Source organism: Lethenteron reissneri, chromosome 52, assembly GCF_015708825.2.
Source record: "Lethenteron reissneri isolate LAM-NWPU_2019-01 chromosome 52, ASM1570882v1, whole genome shotgun sequence".
Taxonomy (NCBI): Eukaryota; Metazoa; Chordata; class Hyperoartia; order Petromyzontiformes; family Petromyzontidae; genus Lethenteron; species Lethenteron reissneri.
In genome coordinates this window covers 3,853,773-3,873,277 of record NC_083830.1, presented here as the reverse complement: position 1 = coordinate 3,873,277, position 19,505 = coordinate 3,853,773, and the positions used below count along the sequence as shown (strand labels likewise).

The 19,505-nt window shown below is 40.8% G+C and overlaps 1 protein-coding gene across 5 annotated transcripts in view; it reads left to right on the top strand.

Moving 5' to 3' along the window:
* LOC133355752 (casein kinase II subunit alpha) overlaps window positions 1–19,505 on the top strand; it is a 49,663-nt gene that overhangs the window by 7,363 nt on the left and 22,795 nt on the right. For all 5 annotated transcript variants that reach the window (XM_061573074.1, XM_061573069.1, XM_061573070.1 and 2 more), the window contains exons 3-4: window positions 8,201–8,312; window positions 15,110–15,211. In XM_061573074.1, coding sequence (XP_061429058.1) covers window positions 8,201–8,312; window positions 15,110–15,211 — 214 coding nt within the window. The remainder of the gene's footprint in view (window positions 1–8,200; window positions 8,313–15,109; window positions 15,212–19,505) is intronic.

The following is a 19,505-nucleotide window of genomic DNA, read 5'->3' as shown; positions in this document are numbered from 1 at the left end:
TCACGTCAGAGGAACCTTGGGTATTTGGTGACAGCTCGTACATGGTTGTAAATAACATGCAAATATTCTCAGATGAATGCAAAATCTACTTGAGTTCTGTATACTGATGACATGAACTTCAGTCCACCACCAAAGTTGTGGATCGTAGATGTACACCACTACACTCATTGCTTGGCATCTGCTAGTATTAGTGTATTAAACGTTTTAAAGTCTTTATTGACTACTTGCCTGTCTTCCCAGTTGACTTAAGTGCAAAACGAAAATTTAAATGATGGGTTTTTGTGCAGTCAGCAAACGGTGAGACCATTGCTACATTGTCAGCAGAGGGGGCTGGCTGTGCAGGGAAATTTATTGTTGGACTCCTACCACGTGCTTCCATCAATGCTTCCTGCCTTCAACCCACACTTGATCAGCATGGTGAAGTATCATCAAATAACCCCGACTACTACTTGAATGGTGTGGGAAGGCTCTTTATCCAGTGTTGTTGGGGTGATAAAAGAGTTGTCTATGAGATCATTATCACTTGCACAGTTTGGGCGCCTGGTTTTAGCTCTGGTATGAGCCTGGAAATCATACCCAGGATTTTAGGAGTGCCGGTTTTAAACTCATTAACATTGCACAGTATTTCCCTTGACAACATGATACTTGATATGTTGTCCAAGATTTTGGCTGCACCAACTGAAATATTTACAAAGCCAAATATTAAAAAGGCCTATTTTAATCTGCGTGTCTATTTTCAAAAAATCCATCAGAGTTATCGCAAGGCAACTTTAAAATGTACACTTTGTAGCTGTTAAGTACGACTAACATAAACTCACAGATGTGTCACTTAAAAGCATAGTCCTGTAATATGTTTTTTATGAAGGATCAGTCAACATTTCTTACGTTCATAACAAGCACGATATATAACTTATAAACTGATCTCTATAATACACCAATTATCATGTATTCAGTCAAATAAAGGAGCCCATTGAGAAGACCACATCTCACACGGAAGGGAAATCGGAATGATGATCCGCGGTGGAATGCTATTTTTGCCTTGAATTGTAGGACATTAAAAAAAGTGGAATACCATACACCGGCAGAAAATTGTGTTTACCAATGACAGTAGGTTTTTTTTTAACAAGGGCCTGTGTGCCTCGGTAATAATGCCCTGTAGAAAATACAGTGCAGGGCTATATTAGCACTGTCGTTTCTTTGCAATGGTGGGTGCTGTACACTACAGCAGGCCCCTGCCATGGGAAGGTTACATTTCCACCACTGCCTCCAGGCTGTGATTTTCAAAGGTATAACACACTCTTTGACATAACTCAAATTGTATTTTGCCCTGCTAAGTATAATGCATATGTTTATTGAAAAAATGTTGTTGATTATAATTGTTTTTTTTTATTAACCCATCTTCTCCTGTAATGATAATTGCATTTCTCATTCAGTGACCCAAATCATATTGTTTAACTAATTTAAACAGTTTTTTTTTTGTTATTGAATGCCTCTTGGCAGTGAGACTCAAGTTTAATTAGGAAATCTTGAGTTTTGGCCATATACATACTCACAATATCTGGTTATTTAGAGACGGTGACTCTCTCTTTACAGTGCATTAGACAGTCCCTCCAGAAAAACGCGGAGTTTTTTGGTGATTGTTGCGGGCAAAAATCGTTGATTATGCGGCACGTTTTCTTAAAAAATGCGATGGAATATGCGGGATATTATGCAATTTTATGCGATTAAATTGCGGGAACTTGCAAAAACTGCGGTTTGATGAAAAAGAGAAAAAAAAGTGATTCCCCCAACACCCTATTCACTAGGCTACTACTTTAATGTAAAGAGTCATTTCTTATTACTTCCTATGATAAGCAAGCATACTACATCACAGAAAGTGCTGGGAATATTTAAGTTCTCATCTTGTTTTATTTCAGACCTTAACAAACAGATGGCTCAAACTTACAAAACATTGAGTCGAACAAGTTCTGTAGCTTTACAAATGAATATGCTACAACTTCTGTAAAAATGAATAAATAAAATATTAAAAAATAAAATGTGTGCTTCCTGTTTTACAGAGGTAGCTATACAAAACAGACATCTTCTGTTAAAATAAGTGTTTTCAGTGCACAGTAACGTAAGCAATACAGTAACAGTACAATCTTACAGTAATGTAAATTTACATACTACTAACAAAAAAGTGCAATCTTACAACTGTAATGAGTGACGTCACTTCATAACGTTCCCATGGCAACAGGGGAAATGGCTGCGCTTGTGTGAAGTAAACGCAACATTTTTCAACTTTCCGCTAAGATATATGTGACTTTTTGCAACGAAAATGCGGGGATTATGAAATCATGCAAGCCCGCATATTTTGCGCGCGGAAATCTGCAATTTATGCGGCGAAAGTGCGGCGTATTTGAAAAAACGCGCCCCCCGCATAAATATGCGGACTTTGGCTGATTTTGCGTGGAATCTTGCGATCGCATAATCGCGTTTTTCTGGAGGGACTGATTAGATAAAAATAGTGTTCTAATTTATGACTCAAGCTCTTACACTGTGTACTTTACTGAATGATGTCAGAGGTTTTTTTTAAACAACTGCTTTGGTAATTTTTTGCAAAAAAGACCAGGTAGCTGTGAGGAAGGAACAGTCCACAAGAAATAAACGGACTATAGTGGTACGTTTGTTTACAATCCCTTGTTAACAAACGTACCACTATAGAGCCATTTCATCACACATTTTTTTTTATAATACAGTAGCTGACACAGCAGCATCTCATTACTGGGCTTACTTTTAATCATCCATATGAATGAACACCTACATGCAGAGCTCATAACCTATACAGTCTTTCTAATTTTTGATTATGGAAAAACTATTTATAGATTTCACTGGTTTAAATTCGTCATGGCATGTATGTAGTTTTCTATTCCATGCTACATTTCTCACTGGATCGGAGCCAACCTGTCAATTACTTTCATCCTTTGACTTCAAGAATGAAATCGCATAGGTGTTTGTTTAAAAGGCTTTTCCCCCCAAAAAATATTACCGGTACAATTACTGACAACCCCTTGTGAATCAGATGCTGAGGTTAATGCAGTTTTTATGCATGCAACTTTGTCGTTTTCTTCAAGTGTGGACAGCATTCCATGTCCCATTCATTAAATCCCCTCCTGTTTTCCAACAAAGTTACACATTCATTACTTAGAAATTGTGGTCTATTATGGCCCATGTTTTCAGTCATTAAGTAAAGCCTGAGGGGCCCAAACCCCGCTCTGCCCTCCCATCTTGCCTGGGCTGCTATGCCCAGACAGCCTGGCAGTGGATCTTGGTCAGGAAAGGCATCTGCATGGCCTATGAATAAATAATAATCCTGTGCTGTTAGGTAAGTAAATAAAAGGAAAGAGTTGAGTGTTGTTTACCTTTACAAAGGCTTATTAATATAGTTTTCTTTTAAGAGAAAATATCTCTGGCACCACACTCGTAAACATATTCAACATTTATTATGAGAAAGTGGTGGGGGGGGGGGGTATAGTGTTGCTTCACCATGATCACCATTTCACCCTAAACAGCCAGTCAACGAGGGTTGTGGAAGGGATGCATTCAGGAGCGGTTCTTATATCACTCGCCACTGATGTTGGCCGTGGCCAAACACAACCTCAGGTGGCAGCCGGGTTAAAAGTGCATTCTACTCACCAATGCACAAGTGCTTCAGCCCGTAAAATAAATCTTCATCAATAGCCATAATCGTTATACTGCTGGATGAAGACCTTTATCCAACACGGTCCCCTTCCTTCAGTCTTGCGGTGCCATAAATCGTCTCGCTTCCGCACATGAGCTGATCTCATCCGCTCCATCTTCATGGTCGTCTTCCTCTTGGGCGTGTTCCCTCCTTTGCCTACCATTCCTTTGCCAGTCTCGTCCGTCGGCCATTGCTCTTTAAAGTGACGTGTCCTGCCAAGTCTTCTTACTTTTCGATTTAAAGCTTTCGTGACTGCATGGATTCATATTCTTGGTTCTTTCGGTAAAGTCACATAGAAGGGAAATAATAAAATAATAAAAATTTAACATAATAAGATAAAATTCTTACGACCTTTCGGCCACAACGCAAGCAGCCGTCCTCAGGTGAAGAACAGGGCTGTCGGAAAGACAGCGTCCTAATGACAGCCCTGTTCTTCACCTGAGAACGGCTGCTTGCGTTGTGGCCGAAACGTCGTGAGAATTTTATCTTATTATGTAAATTTTTTATTATTTTATTATTTCCCTTCTAGGTGACTTGACCGAAAGACCCAAGAATAAGTCTTCATACGTTTCTTAAAAATCAATACGATTTATCTCGGTGGCATTTGTTTCGTTGTCTTTATTAGTGCTCATATTTCTGATCCATATGGCATAGCAAGCAATATGGACCCAATTAAACGTTCTTCGTATTGGAATGTTGCTTTCCATAGTTTTATCATTGCACTCCACCTTGCTTTTGCTGATCTCTCTCGTTTGTCATTTTGATCCTATTCTTCCTTCACTATTTTTTCATTCATTTCCTGTAGTTCATTTCTGTCGGTTGTTGTAATGACTGTTATCAATAAATCTGAGATGGTAATACTTTTTGCTCCTATTTGTTTTATGCATTTTTATCTCCAGTCGAGTTTTTTTGCATATAATTTGTCAGAATAGCCTTACTGAGAACATATTTCCTTGCCTGGACTCCTCTGTTGATGTATTATATTGTATTTTTTCATCTCAGTATAGCTGTTTCATGTATATAAACAGTTTCATTAATTTCAATATTTTTTTTCCGTATCAAGGCTTAGATGAAAGCTTAGATGACTGCATTAGTTTTCTTTGAAACCAATTATTTTTCAGAGTATGCAAAAGCCAGGCATAATGTATGTGATATTGCTTTTTTTAGAATCTGAATGATTGTAGGTATGTGGTCAATAGTAAAAAAAAATACCGTATTTATGAGTGCATATGCTTGTATGAAGAAATTGCATAGTGGTTTCACGCACTACCTTGCAATCTCAGCATCCAGGGATTGCTTCTTGGCTCTGAAGCCCTTTGACAATTGGTGTATGTACATTAAAATATCCTCAGCTTCCTCTTGGTCATTCGCACAATGTGTTATTGACATCAGAACTGGTAAGACAAAGTAATGGTATCAGCCCCACTGCCTTCATCTTTACCGTTCTGTTCATGCTCGGTGCTTGCTCTCACCATTTACCACAATGGTATAGGCTAAAAGTGTGTGTGTGTGTGTGTGCTATGCCTGTGTGTACACTTGGCATGTGTGTGCGTTTTTTTTAGCCAACTCTGGGTTGCTTTCAGTTTGTATTTGCACCACAGTGGCACCTCAGGGGTTTTATCGAGTTGTGCTGTACAGCAATGACCACCGACCTCATCATTCATGCTGAGTGGTGAGCACAGGGGGAAGCCATGCAGGAGAAAAGGAGCATATGAACAGGCATTGTGGAAGATATGGCGACTGGAAACATAAAGGGGGACAAACCTAATTCAAGGATCACAGAAGATGTTTTTGAAAGGGTCATAGGGGGAGGGAGGGAGGATGGAGAAGACATTTGTGAAAGATATTTGTTTTTGTGGTTTTAAGTGATGTAAAAATTACGATGTGTTGAGTGGATCATGCAGCTAATCCTGTGCCCTCTAAAAATGGCTGACATAGCTCCACTGAAATTAAGGACTAAATCACTGTTCTGCCTCCTGAGATGTAACCTAAGTTTTCATATGGATTGAGCTGGCTCGGCTCATCATGGTTAAAAAAAAATAACAGAACAATAACAGCTTTGGTAAAGTCCAACTCTTGAGAGTTTGTTAAGTAGATTAGCATAGAGGAAACCGCTCAGGTTATCTGCTTAGCTGAGGAGAGAGTAGTCTTGCGAGTGTGCAATATAAACCTTTTAAGAATAGTGGGTGAACGCCTTAATTTTTAGCTTCCGGCAAATTTCTGCCTGCCTCTGCTGCCATGCAGTATTCAGAAAGTGATTTGGCTGGATTCTGATAAGCCACCTGGAATACATTTTGTAAATATAAAAAAGGGGGAAAAATAAAAATACAATAATGTTATAGAAATAACAGAATGTTAATTAATTGTTATTACATATTTAGTTTGTGTTTTATTTGAAAAGCCTTACCACATGGAGTATTGCATTATACAGTGGCGATATGGGTTACATAATAGATGCTATTCAGCCACTTTGCTGAAATCTTGTAACCCACTGCATTTCTGAACTGAACAAAACAATTCCTGTTTTTTTTGCTTGTCAGTCCTAGAGCTTAGATCCAGAGGCTTGTAAGTGCTTGCTCAGTATCCTGACCCGTGCATTAGCCCCCTGAGCCTACCTGTCTAGTCTAATTTATAATTCCAAGTTCTCGTATATGGAGCAAAACACTAAATTATATTCAAAAGCGTTTTTTGTACAGTTCCCTCTTCTTAGGCGAAACTCTTGTTTTTTGTGTACTTGTGCTTAGAAATGTACTGTTATTCTTATATTTAAAACCCACATGAGCCCTACATGAAGTGGATAATACTTAAATATGAAAGTGTTCATGCTAGGTACACAGTATTTATTTACTGTCCCTGTGAGCACAATGCTTCCCCATGAAGCCAGAAATGAGAGGTATCTTAATGGTATCAGACAGAAAAGTAACCCCCTGTATTAGTGAGCCCTGGGCAGTGCCCATGTCTGTTGACGATGCTGACGGGAAACAGATTATCCGTGAATCACCTGCCAGATAGTGGTACTCCTTCATTATAGCAGTATGAATTATTTGATCAATTATTTATTATTGATTTGATGGGGAGGAGGGGGGCAGCCTTCCAAATCCCCACTGGTTCCTCCCTCAACAACTGTCCATATTCTGAACACATAAAACATGTGATCACCACTTGCTGCTGACTTGTTGCTAGTGGGGATGAGAGAAAATCCATTTTATTGTTGCCCAAATTGAGAATGGCTCATGTTAGGGCCAGACAAGAGTGTTTTACTGGTAGGAACCTCCTGGTTACACCAGCCCACGGGGGATTATTATGTCCGTCTGTCGTGCATCCAAAAATGGGTGGGGCTGGGTGGGGAGGGGCTGGGTGGGGAGGGGCTGGGTGGGGAGGGTGGGGCTGGGTAGGGGGTGGGAGGAGTGGGGCTGGGTGGGGAGGGGCTGGTCACCCCGTGGTGCCCTTATATAACTCAACGTTTAACCTACTCACGCCGGCTTGTGCCCACCCTCACAGTCGGCCATATTTGCGGAATACACCACGCCGCTGTTGACCCTGGCCATTGACCGAGCAACCCAACATTCCTACCAGCTCCCTCCGCAGGAATGTGTTCTCGAAGCTGCCAATGTCATGACGTGCAGTTACCTCATCCATACATGTTATCATATGCCTGATCCTACTTAGCATCAGAGATTTGAGCTGATGAGACTGTGAAGTGTTGTGGCCACATGGACAACTTGTGTTTTTCTCGCCTTGGCACATTATCCAGCCCATCCTATCTCCTCAGGTCCTGGAGTTTCTCAGTGAGGTCTCATACCTAGACTTTTCTAATCCAATACACCCCTAGCTCGTTTATTAGAAGAAACGTTTGTTTGCTTGGGTTTGTAAGACTGAAGTCCAGGAATTGTAGTTTGTTTTTACATTAAATAACTGGGTCAACATGATGTAATCAATTCCACTTATATTAATACCTGGGAGACAGTAGAGATGTTTTTATGGCAGACTGTCACTTGCCATGGGGAAATAAAACTTCTGCCATTGTTCAGAATGCTAATTAAGAAGGGGTCAACCCACCCATTTGCTCATATAAGCAAATTGCTTAATATTCAATAGTTGGATTTCTTCAAAGCTTTATTATTAAACAGCATCATAATGCAGTGGAATAGTGTTTAAAATGATATGGTATGAACCCGGCAATCTTGAGTGAATCCCAGAAATGGCTAACACCGTTGCTATGAGTGACATGTGGAGAATTCTATTTTAGCTACAACCCACACTAACCAGTGTGGTGTAGTATGGAAAAACCATCCCCATGATGAACATGACATGGAGATTTTCCGTCAACAGCGGATTGAAAAAAGACTGTAAATTATAATTTTATAATACGACATTTGTACTAGAATAGCATATGGCTAAAATGTGCGCTTAAGTGAAATGTGCATCATGTTAAATTCAGCTTTAATAAAAGCGGGGCTGCCTTGCTCTTTTGTCTAGGAACCAGGATGACTATCAGTTGGTGCGCAAGCTGGGCCGGGGCAAATACAGCGAGGTGTTTGAAGCCATCAACATCACCAACAACGAGAAGGTCGTCGTCAAAATACTCAAGGTACACAGACCTGGGGCAGCATTTAAGTTGGTAATGCTAACATACGCTGCTTTCACCTTGCTACATTTATTCTGGTAATGTTCTGCAAGATACCATGGTACTTATACTTCATACAAAGTGCCCCATGACCACTTTGTCATCATAATAATACATTCTGTCAAGATTGTCACATTCAGCCAATTGTTCACTTCATAAATGCCTTCAGAATTGTCCCCGACTGGAGATCTGTCATAATTCAGCGAGACAATCAGCTTACTGTTAACCTACCAAATGTCTTTAAATTACATCATACTCTGAAGATGCATTGCATTGAAGAGAGACTACTAACCCCACCCATTCTGGCATTGCCCATGATCCTCTGCCAATGATACTGCATCAATGGCATTAACACAACCCGACCCCAGCCATCCTTACCGAAGTGTAACCTCGTTATTTAATTCCTGTTTCTTGTGTTTTCCTGCATGTGCCATCTCATGTTTTAGGTCCCACATATCTCCGTTGACACAATGTCTATTTTTTCCCTTTACAAGTGTCCCCCAAACGAATGTTTTCCCGTATCGGTAGGCAAACATTCTGTTTATAGCGTACGTTTTGCATACATTTTCTTCCTCTTCTCTTAACACGTGTAGAGTAGTGATAGGCTGGAAATGCCTGTAACAAGAGAAGAAGAGACACGCACAGCACGTGAGATCTAGAGTGAGAGATATGCATTAAATAGAGATATACAGGATCAGAGATCCAGTGGGAATATGAGGAAAAGGGTACCACAAACAAAGTAAAAAGAGCATTCCCTGCTCCAAATTCCCCCTTGATATAGTGTTGGAAATGTCCGGTCTGCTAACGAACAATAGATCGATGTTTCACTGTCTATAAGTGAATCGGTGTAAATCTCAGCATTACATGAAAGTCAATCGGCCTGTCAAGGTTTTTTTTTCCCTCAGTGACACAAAAATAAAACCCATATATACATAACCCTGCATGAATCTGTGTGTGTGCGGATAGTGGGCGAGTGTGGGAGCAGTAATGCAGCGGTTAGCACACCGCTTGACCTGATTTAAATTCCCGCTTATTGCCAACATTGGTCTTGTATATCTGAGCCATCCCTAGGGCCTCCCCTAGGTCGACTCAGCCTTAAATGAGTACCTGGTACGGAGTGTAAACATCAGTCATGTTGGAGACAAAGGTGGCTAGGCATGCTGCTGGCCACCCACCCCCTCGTGTACTGTTCTAGCCTTAATAGGTGCCTGCCAACAGCACACACATATATATATATACGTACATATGTTAAAGGATATATGGTGTATCTTTGTCTTTGTGTATATGTATGCATATATGTGTGCCAGTGGTCTCAATCAACCCATTCCACTAGGGTCTGTCCCATGACCTGCCAGGGAGCCTTTCACACTTCATGTAGCCTCGAAGTGCACCTAGCCTGGCACAATCGCCGAGGTGACCACTACCACTATGTAGCGAGTGGCGGCTGTTGTTGTTCTGTGTGGCTTGTGCATTCCATGCATGCATGCATGTATGCATATTTATGTGTTTATTCATGTTATAATAGTCATGTCCAGAAATTGTACTCAGGTAGCCAATGCACTATTCAATCACTGCATCGTCACTTTCCCATTATCTCCACATTTTACCTTAATTATCATCCTCAGGCCATAAAGGAACACTTTATCCCTCAGGCATTAACTATGCCAAATGAGCAAATTAACTGATTAATTTGGCCTTTTGTTTACATGGCTTTTGTGGTTTATAATTGAGTTGGAAACTTTCAATCTCACTACATTTCATAAACCTTGTTTTATCTTTGTTGAAACCTCAGAAAGTAAACTGAGGATTTCAGTGGTGCTGGCTCAGGACTTTGAGTAGCACAGTTACACATTCCTGTGGAGGGAGCTGGTAGGAACGTTGGGTTGCTCGGTCAATGGCCAGGGTCAACGGCGGCATGGTGTATTCCGCAAATATGCCCAACTGTGAGGGCGGGCACAAGCCGGCGTGAGTAGGTTAAACGTTGAGTTTTATAAGGGCACCACGGGGTGACCAGCCTCTCCCCACCCAGCCCCACCCCTCCCACCCAGCCCCACCCAGCCCCTCCCCACCCAGCCCCTCCCCACCCAGCCCCTCCCTGCACGACGGACGGACACAATAATCCCCTGTGGGCTGGTGGAACCAGTGGGTTCCTACCAGTATTAACTCATTCACCAATAGGCCCAATTAGTACTATTGTTGTTACATATTTTTGTACTTGCGTATCCGTTCTCTTTTGTCAGCAGAAGTGTCGATCTGTATTTTGGTCTTCAGTTTAAAAGATAATTATATGATAGGGACTTGTTTTTTAGTCAAGTTTGGCCTAGGAAAAGCCCAGACTAGTTTCAAATACCGATTTCCATTGGTGTTATTTATGAGCATGAACAAATGCACTAATAAAAAAAAGATCCCCGTTTAGCATTACACGCCACAGGGACATGATCTGATCATGAGCATCCGTTATGGCTGGCACACCACACAAGGGGGTAGTGTGGGCATGACCACGCCCGGTCGCCTTGTTGTCTCCAATGCTGAGGTTTAGTTTATTCAACGGGTATTCGTTTAAGGCCCAGTTGACCTAGAACAGGTTTAGATACCAATTGCCACTTATGCGCATGGTCAGGAATCAAATCCTGGTCACTGACATTGCAGAGCAGTGCGCTTAATACCAAACGTTTGCTCCCCCATGCAAACATGCACACAAATCGATATCAACCCAAACAGAGAATCTTTAAATTACTTTGGGAATGAGGAAGGTATAGCAAGAGAGGGGAAAGTTGGCATTTCAGTCAATAGGCCTCCAGGACATACATAAAAAAGGTTTAAGAGATTAATTAAATAAAATCAGCATAGATTAAATGGAATTGGTTGAGGTCTAAATAGCTAGGGGCACATCAATGAAGCGAAGGCCCGTTCACCAACAAAATGAATTGTCCTATATATATATATATAAAAAATTGCACCAATTCCAGCATATTGGTTAACTTTGTTGATAAAATACAGCAACAACAATGTAATATGAACTCATTCTCTATGCGACTGTGAAACAAAATGTGTCGCCTAAGGTTTGCGTTGTAAATTAAACAAATTAATCACTGACGATGCATTACACTTTAGAGAATACAATTTTTTAAAGAAAAATCTTGGGATTTTTTCAGAGTAGATTCAAAGTTAGGACTTACAGGTCTTTTTCCAATTTAAACACGTTTTCGATTGAATTAGTATTACCAATTCTAAGTATTTTGCATAAATTTGTCACTAACATTACACCTTTTCTTCTCTATAAAAGGGAAATTTGTGAATATTTGTGTCTGTTCAAAATGTTTAGTGTACTTCCCGACATGCAACAAACTTGAAATTTGCCATGTGGGTTCTTTCCAGACTGTACACCATGCAAAAATTATAAATTCTAAAATTATAAATGACTTTGGTCATTTTTGGGGTGGGGGGCGCATTAATTCATATTTTTTGCACGGCAAGTGAGCTGTGACGTCACATCTGTCATGTCACCCGCGCATGCGTAGTGCTTAGCGCGCCGCTCTATGAACCCGGCGACCCGAGTTCGATTCCCGCTCACGGCCACCACCGGTGACGATTATTTCAACCGGTCCTGGGCCTCCTCTAGGTCGACTCATCCTCAAACGAGTAACTGGTGTGGTGTGTGAACATCGCCACTTGGGAGACAAAGGTGGCCGGGCGTGGTGAATCCAAGTCCCGGGCGAAGCCGGGTAGTAAAGCTAGTTATATAATGTAAGCATTAGTTGTGCTTGTTGGGGTAACTTACAATTAAATCAAATGTATTTTAACAGTCCTATTTAAATATAAGCAAGTGAAAATTTCAAAACAAGACTGAAATTCAAAAACGTATTTTTTTCCATTGTGCTCCGATGTGTTTTCGGATTGTACTGGAACTTTTGTGGTACAACGTGAAAACACATTGGGGAGTAAACACATTTTTCTTGTTTTTAAACAACGTGTGTGACAAAAATCACCTAATACCAGCCACTGGTTATTACCTCACTATTCGTACGTATCTCACAGAGTCCACCATATGAGTGTTTAAATGTTCAGATTATTTTATCTCTCATGCCCTCCAAACCTAGAAGTTCCGATATATCTTGTTCTAAACAGAAACATGCGTTTAAGATCTATTTAAACATCCAAAGATCTTACTGATATTCTCAGTTCTTCTCTTAACTGCCTGACACAGTCAACATCCAATCACTGCAAATCCTCTGAACTGACAACGAGTTTTTGTTAAGCACACTTTACAACGGTTTGTTTAGCCTTTTAGAATTCTGGTAAACACGTTCCCTGGCTTGCATATAAACCTATCCCTCTAACAATTATAGCACTACCTTCCAAACACCTTCATGCATAAGGCAGCCGGTGAGTACGGTGTTACTGCTGGGGTCTTTAAAATTTAGGTTAATAGATGTTGGAGAAATTTTATGATACATTTTTTATACAAAAGACATGTTATGTCTTTTGTTTGTATTTATGACTGCAGGTATTGCGGTCTATGCAAACATGACTCCTTGCAAAAAGGTGTCAGTTTTGTTGCCAGATAGAAGGGTAAAGAACCAATTATCATATTTTTACTGGCAAATGAGGTCCCCATAGTGTAGATTTTTTATACTCTTTGGTTTTTTCGGTTAAGTCACGTAGGTTAGTAAAGAAAACAAATAAATTCAATCACGACGTTTCGGAGTCAACACAAGCGTCCGTCTTCAGGTGGAACCGCAACAGCAAAATTACTTTATCAAGTGACTTTACCAAAAAAACCAAAGAGTATGAATCCTTGCAGTCACGAAAACTTCAAATGTCGAATTTTTTTTTATCAATCTGTGTTTTCAAGCTTTTCATGCATTTCAAAACACTGTGCACTTTCTCATAGGGCTTTGTATAGTGTTCAATATGCTGCAGCCAGACTTGTCTTACAATAAAAATAACTCATAAATTCACTCCTCGACTACCCGAACTACGTAGACTGCCAGGAGCTGGAAGGTGTAAATTTGTCTTTTAACGATCACTTTCAAGTTGTCAAACAAGCTCTGGCCACTATATTTAGCAGAAACATTGCCAAGTTACGTTTCAAACAAATTACTATCCAGTGGTGCATCTTTTGTATTAAAATAATGGCAGATAAAATTATGCATTGCTGAATGAGCAGTTCGTATTTTTGCACCAAAGTTGCGGAACAGCTTACCCGAAAATATAATTAACGCACCCATAATAATTTTAATACTAAATTAAATACAATACATTTTAGATAGCGTATGAATAACTCAAATAAAGTGGACAAAAAAGACATTAGTCTCAACCACATCATGGGACCTCAATTTACAGGGTTTTTTTTCTCGTTTGGTTGTTGACAGTGTTGTTTTTTGACATTGTATTTCGTCGGTAGTCTCTACCTGATGCCGAGAGGTGTACGGCATTAGGGGCGCACAGTATAATGATAAAGTACGGTTGATGAAGTTAATGTCGGCTACATTGACCCTGGTCAGGGGCCAATATCACCTCCCGTTTTTGTCCATTCACATGAGAGGACAATGACTTTGCCTCCAATCTTGGCCATGTGACAACCAGCATCGCTTCTGGCTGAGTGTTCGGTCTAATTCATTTGCACATGATGGTGTGCAAAAGTGATGTCGGAAAGAGCGAGTCTTTTTTTATCTTGTACCGCCCACTTCTGTATCTCACCGAGTCCATCATACGACGCTGGAGCGACGATCCTTCTTGAGCGTAGTTCAGTATAATTAAGTTATGATGTTTAAATGTCTGGTTGGAGCAGTGGTGAGATGTTAACTACCTAGTCTGGTATACAGAAGGTCATGGGTTCTATCCCGACCCTGAAGCCTGTATATTTGGAGTTTGCATGTTCTCCCGATGGTCGCGTGGGTTTTTCTCTGGGTCCTCCGGTTTCTCCCTACACATTTAGAATCAACATGCATTTAGATATTTGGCTGCTGTACATTTCCACGTGATAAAGCCACTTCATTTAGCTATCATTTGTGGCCAGGTCGCGTCTGAAAAAGAGCTGTATAGCTCAGTGGGCCTTACCTGGTAAAATAAAAATAGGTTTAGTTTAAAAAAAATCTGGAACACCCTGCCGCCAGACATACAAAATGCGTCAGGTGTCTCTGAATTCCGTGGTCTGTGCAAGACTTGCCTTCTCGTGAAAAAATCTAAATTTTAAAATAAAAACTATCTGCTTAACTTTTCATTTATTTTGTTTTAGTACTTCCCTTTCTTATGCAATCCCTTTGCGCATGTTTGCTCTTTATTTTGGTCATGGTATCATTTTGTGGCGTGGTCGCTTCTGAAAAAGAAGCTCAATGAGTGTTACCTGGTAAGATAAAAAAATTGTTTAGTTTTATTTGTACATTTTCTTAAAGTGATTTGCTTACCTTTCCTATACTTTGCACTCCTATTGTATTTTTGCATTGTTTGTTGTATCATTCTGATCCTGCCCCTACTGGACATCTGTGGAAAAGTGCTTTATAGCTCATCTGATTCCTCCAGTATAAAGACATATTCAGATTCTGACACACATGTGAATGCATCGTGGCAATCTTCCTTTGCGTTACTTAAACTACTGATGGACCTATGCTGTAATTGTAACGGCCGGTTTTAAAACTGATGTATCTCGTTAGAGACATCTCGTCAGGCTATCATCTGGTTGTACATAAAGGGTTGCTTGAATAATTCATTTTAACTGTTTGTTGTACGTGTTGCTGCGTTTTTGTTTTCCATAACAGCCTGTTAAAAAGAAGAAAATCAAGAGAGAAATAAAAATATTAGAAAACTTACGCGGCGGACCCAATATCATCACTCTGCTCGATGTAGTAAAAGACCCTGTGGTGAGTTCCGAACCAATTTCCATCGCTGTTTTCATATTTTAGCCACGATTTTAAGACTATTGGCTTAGCTTAAGGGTAGTTGAGATAAATAAAACCCAGGAAAGAGAAGGATACTTTTTCACACTTTCTTCAAGGAATGTTTTAATGTGGGTTTTAGTGATGTGTCCTGAAAACCTGTGTTTCAGGCAATGAAGCTTCAAGATTTTATCTCTAAAATAAATTTTTTTGGACATTATGTAGGCATGTAACTATGCCTCACTTTATACATTTCAATGCTCAATGCATACATCTAATCACCTGTGTGAGAATCAGTTATTTATACTTTAAATCGAAATATGCAAATTGTGCCAATGTTACATTTAGGCTAACGGAGCCTTAAAAAAGGAAATAAAATACAACCAAGATGGTAGATATAAGACAAGGATCAATTCTTGAATTCGAATCGCAAACTCATCTTGATGGGGGAAGGGGGAGAGTGTGTAAATCGTTACTTGCCTTCTGTTAAGGAAAAATGGTATCGGCAGTATGATGTGAGTATCAGAATCTTTATTTATCCTGGACAAATCTGATGAGTTATCAAGCTCATTTTCACAGATGTCCAGGAATGCAGCTATTGCATTGGTTTTTACAGTTTGCAGTATTATTTATATTTTAAGATTGTCAGAATGTAAAAACAAATCATGTACGTAACGTATTGGAGGTGAAATGTCAGCTTGTTTGTGGAAAATAGCGCAGAAGTTTTTCTGGCTGTTTGTCCAAATGCATTCCATCCAGAGGGGAGCACATTTCATCACAGCTGATGTTCGCATAGTGGAGTGGTCCACAATAGGAGAGGCAGGCTAGTACGGAACTAGGGTATGGCCCAGAATTCATGATATGCAATTGAGTCAAAGCAATGGACAAGTTTTTTTAAATCTCTTTTCACTCGGCAGTCTAAATGGGTACACCACAGTTAGTCGATCAGAAGACCACATTTGGTGGGGAAAAGTTTGAATGTTCCAACCTCTTTCAAGACATGAAAAATAATAGGTTTTACCCTTTCTGGCAATAAAACTGGTGTCAATATGTTCAAACACCAAATAGATACACACATTTCAAGAGATCAAGTTTGCACTGACCACATGTACTTGTGGTGAACATGCAAACAAGCATACTCTCACAATATATGCATTGTCCTTGAAACTGATTGGCCTGCACCAGAGGCAGCCTTCTTTATGGCCTCGTCTCACCAGTGTTGGACCAAAGAACGCCCAAAGGTGAACAAGGACAATGCATCTTCTTGGTTCTTTCGGTAAAGTCACATAGAAGGGTAATAGTAAATAATAAAAATAAAACATAATAAAATAATTCTCACGACGTTTCGGCCACAACGCAAGCAGCCGTCCTCAGGTGAAGACCAGGTCTGTCGGGGAGACAGCGTCTGAATGAAACACCACCACGCTTGGAGCGTATATTTAAGCTGGGTTGGAAGGGGGGAAGGGCGCCTTGACAAAAAAATTTGCATATCAAGAGTAATTTAGCATATTTCTGGGAAATGCAGGTATGTGATTAGTACTACTTGTGAAATGCGTAGGAGGTGGGCGGGGGGGTTTCAAAGTCATATTATGCCCGTGCATTATGCAGGATTAGCAGCATCAAAGGGAGCGGATAGGGGTAGCATTAATAAAAAGGACAATGCATGTATCAGAGCATTACTAGCTTTGGGTGAGCGGCTATATTAATGGGACCTTTTTGCCAGTAGCAAAGTATCAAGATGTTTGGCCAGCGTGAAAGAGTAGGCAGAAATACCCTCTGTCCCGAGCTCCGCGTTGTGGCAGGCGTTCCTGTCGGTAGTCGCGTGAGCAAACCATTGCGGGGGCTGCACCTTTAGCTTTTGATTGCGTCTCTGGAAATGTGGCGTTTCACGTGTTGGGGGGAGTGCGCTGCGGGCGTGGGGTAAGGTGGAACAATTGCCGCTTTTTGTAATGCGTCCATGCTGTCAACCCACTGGTTACACATTTTCATAATCTGACGAAAATATAAATGTATGGAAACAATGTACATAAATATTTTGATCATAGGTTAATTGTAAGGGTGAACTGGCAGCTTTCAGAGTGATCGCTTCACGGATGTTAAATAATAGCACCCATGCTTAGTTTGCTGCACTGCGATTGATCTGCATGAACCTTGGCCCTGCCATCACCACAACCAATTAAGAACATGTGCATCATTCAGAGCATGCGAGGCTTAATGCATTGCCTGCGTATCTGTGCTAATTGTTCATCATTGATTCTAAAGATTGCCAAGGCCGTGGATAAGGTTATTACACTGTAACAAAAAAAAAATTGTCCCTTTGTAGAAAGTGTTATTTCATAATTGCTTATGCCTCAAAAGTACAGAAAATGGTTATTATGCCCCACAAACTGCTTTTGTGACCAGGACAGTGATATTTTGAAATGTACCTATTTTCAATGAGAAAACGTGTGCATTTGTGTCATTCCTTCACATAATATCCTGGTCACAAAAGCAAAGTTTGTGGGGAATAAAAGCCATTTTCTATACTTTTTAGGCATAAGCAATTAAAAAATAACACTTACTACCCAGGGACAAAAATCGTGTTACATAGTGTTATGTATGTTAAAACCTCCAAATGAACGATCGCTATGTTTGTAACGCTACATTTTAAAGTAATGTTGGAAGCATTAATGCATTAGCCGTGTCTGTCTGTCTCTGAAACACGGGGTCGCGATAACGCTAGTGAAGATAAGCGAATGTAAATTCAATGTTTATAGAAAGTTTTGTTGCTGTTATTGAATTACCCGAGAGAAAACTGGGCAAAATGGTCTCAAAGGATTTCACTAAACTTGAAAAATCCATCTAGAGCGAGTAAGCCTTTTTGGCCAATGCAATGATGTCACACGTTCATGACATACTTACGGTAAAACCCCATATTTGTAAGCGGTACAGAATCAACAAGTGTGCACGATTTTTCTTTCTTGTTTAGGTACATTATAGGCTACCGTTTGTATGTGTTTGGTGGGGTAGGGGATATTTTATCACGAATTATATCCCAATTGAGTTAGTGGTGTCTAGCCTCAAAGAAAAACTCCATATCCATCACGTAAACACTCTAAACACTGTCACGTAAGAAAATTGTTTTGGAAAGAACAACACAAATAAATAATGCCCTCCATTCTGCATGTTCAGGAAGCTTTTTTTCTATACATACTAAACATACTAGTTGGTGGAACAGGCTAAAAGTCCTTCACCCCTCCACCCCTCTAGTTCATTGCAGAAAAGGATCTTATTTACATTTTGCAGTTTATAGGAGTCGATGGGGTGAATTTGTTCTGATTTCCGTAGAAAACATTGCTGCATGGCTATCGCGTTGCTCGCGGCGCATAGTGCAGGGCGGGGGGGCATGTGGAAGTGCGAGCTTCACCTGCGCCACTCTGGCCACGGGGCACGCGTATGCGCTGCGTGGATGGAAGCGCACACGCGTGCCACACGCGTGCCACACGCCCTCCACTGCGTTGTGCTGCGAGTTTAGTCTTCGTTACGGAGCTGCATGCGCGTACTTATGTACGTTGAACTACTTTCGTAGGTACATAGCCAACCGTGCTAATCGGAGGTGCGGAGGAAGGGCCAACATACTAAAGACATAAAAGCAGTTCTAAAGAAATGAGACAGAATGAACAATTGAGGGCAGTTATTGATGAGGAGGTTGAGGCTGCCGAGAGCACCTGTTTTTACGTTGGGATTTACATTTAGAATCTCAGGAACACTAAAGCCGGGGGGGGGGGGGGGGGCTTATGGTAATGGTGCCAAGATGCCCCATTTTTTTTGCTATCAAAGAGTTGATTATTAATTATTTAGCACCCAAGCTCGACAGCATACAGGACAGAAAGGGAGGCAGCTGATGGGGCATGGGGATGGTGAGACGGGGGCACAGTGCCATGGAAGCAAGGGGGGCGAGTGAGACACAGGGCATGGCGAGAGATCGATATGGGGCGGACAAGACATGGGGCATGATGTGATCGAGACATGAACATGGAGCTTGCAAGATATGGAGGCACATGAAGCATTTGGCAATTGTGATATTTGGAAGTAATGGAATGGGAGACCTGGATATGAATGTGGATTCCCTTTTTTTCCCTCTATCGCTTCCTCTAGGCGGTTGTAAACATCATCTACCTTTTCCTCCTTGTAGTCTTGAGGTCAGCATGTAGACATCACTGATGATGGTGACATGCATAGGGCTCCGCTCCCACCTTCCAGTGTGAATCTGTCACTGCCTCACATGATATTTGAGGCA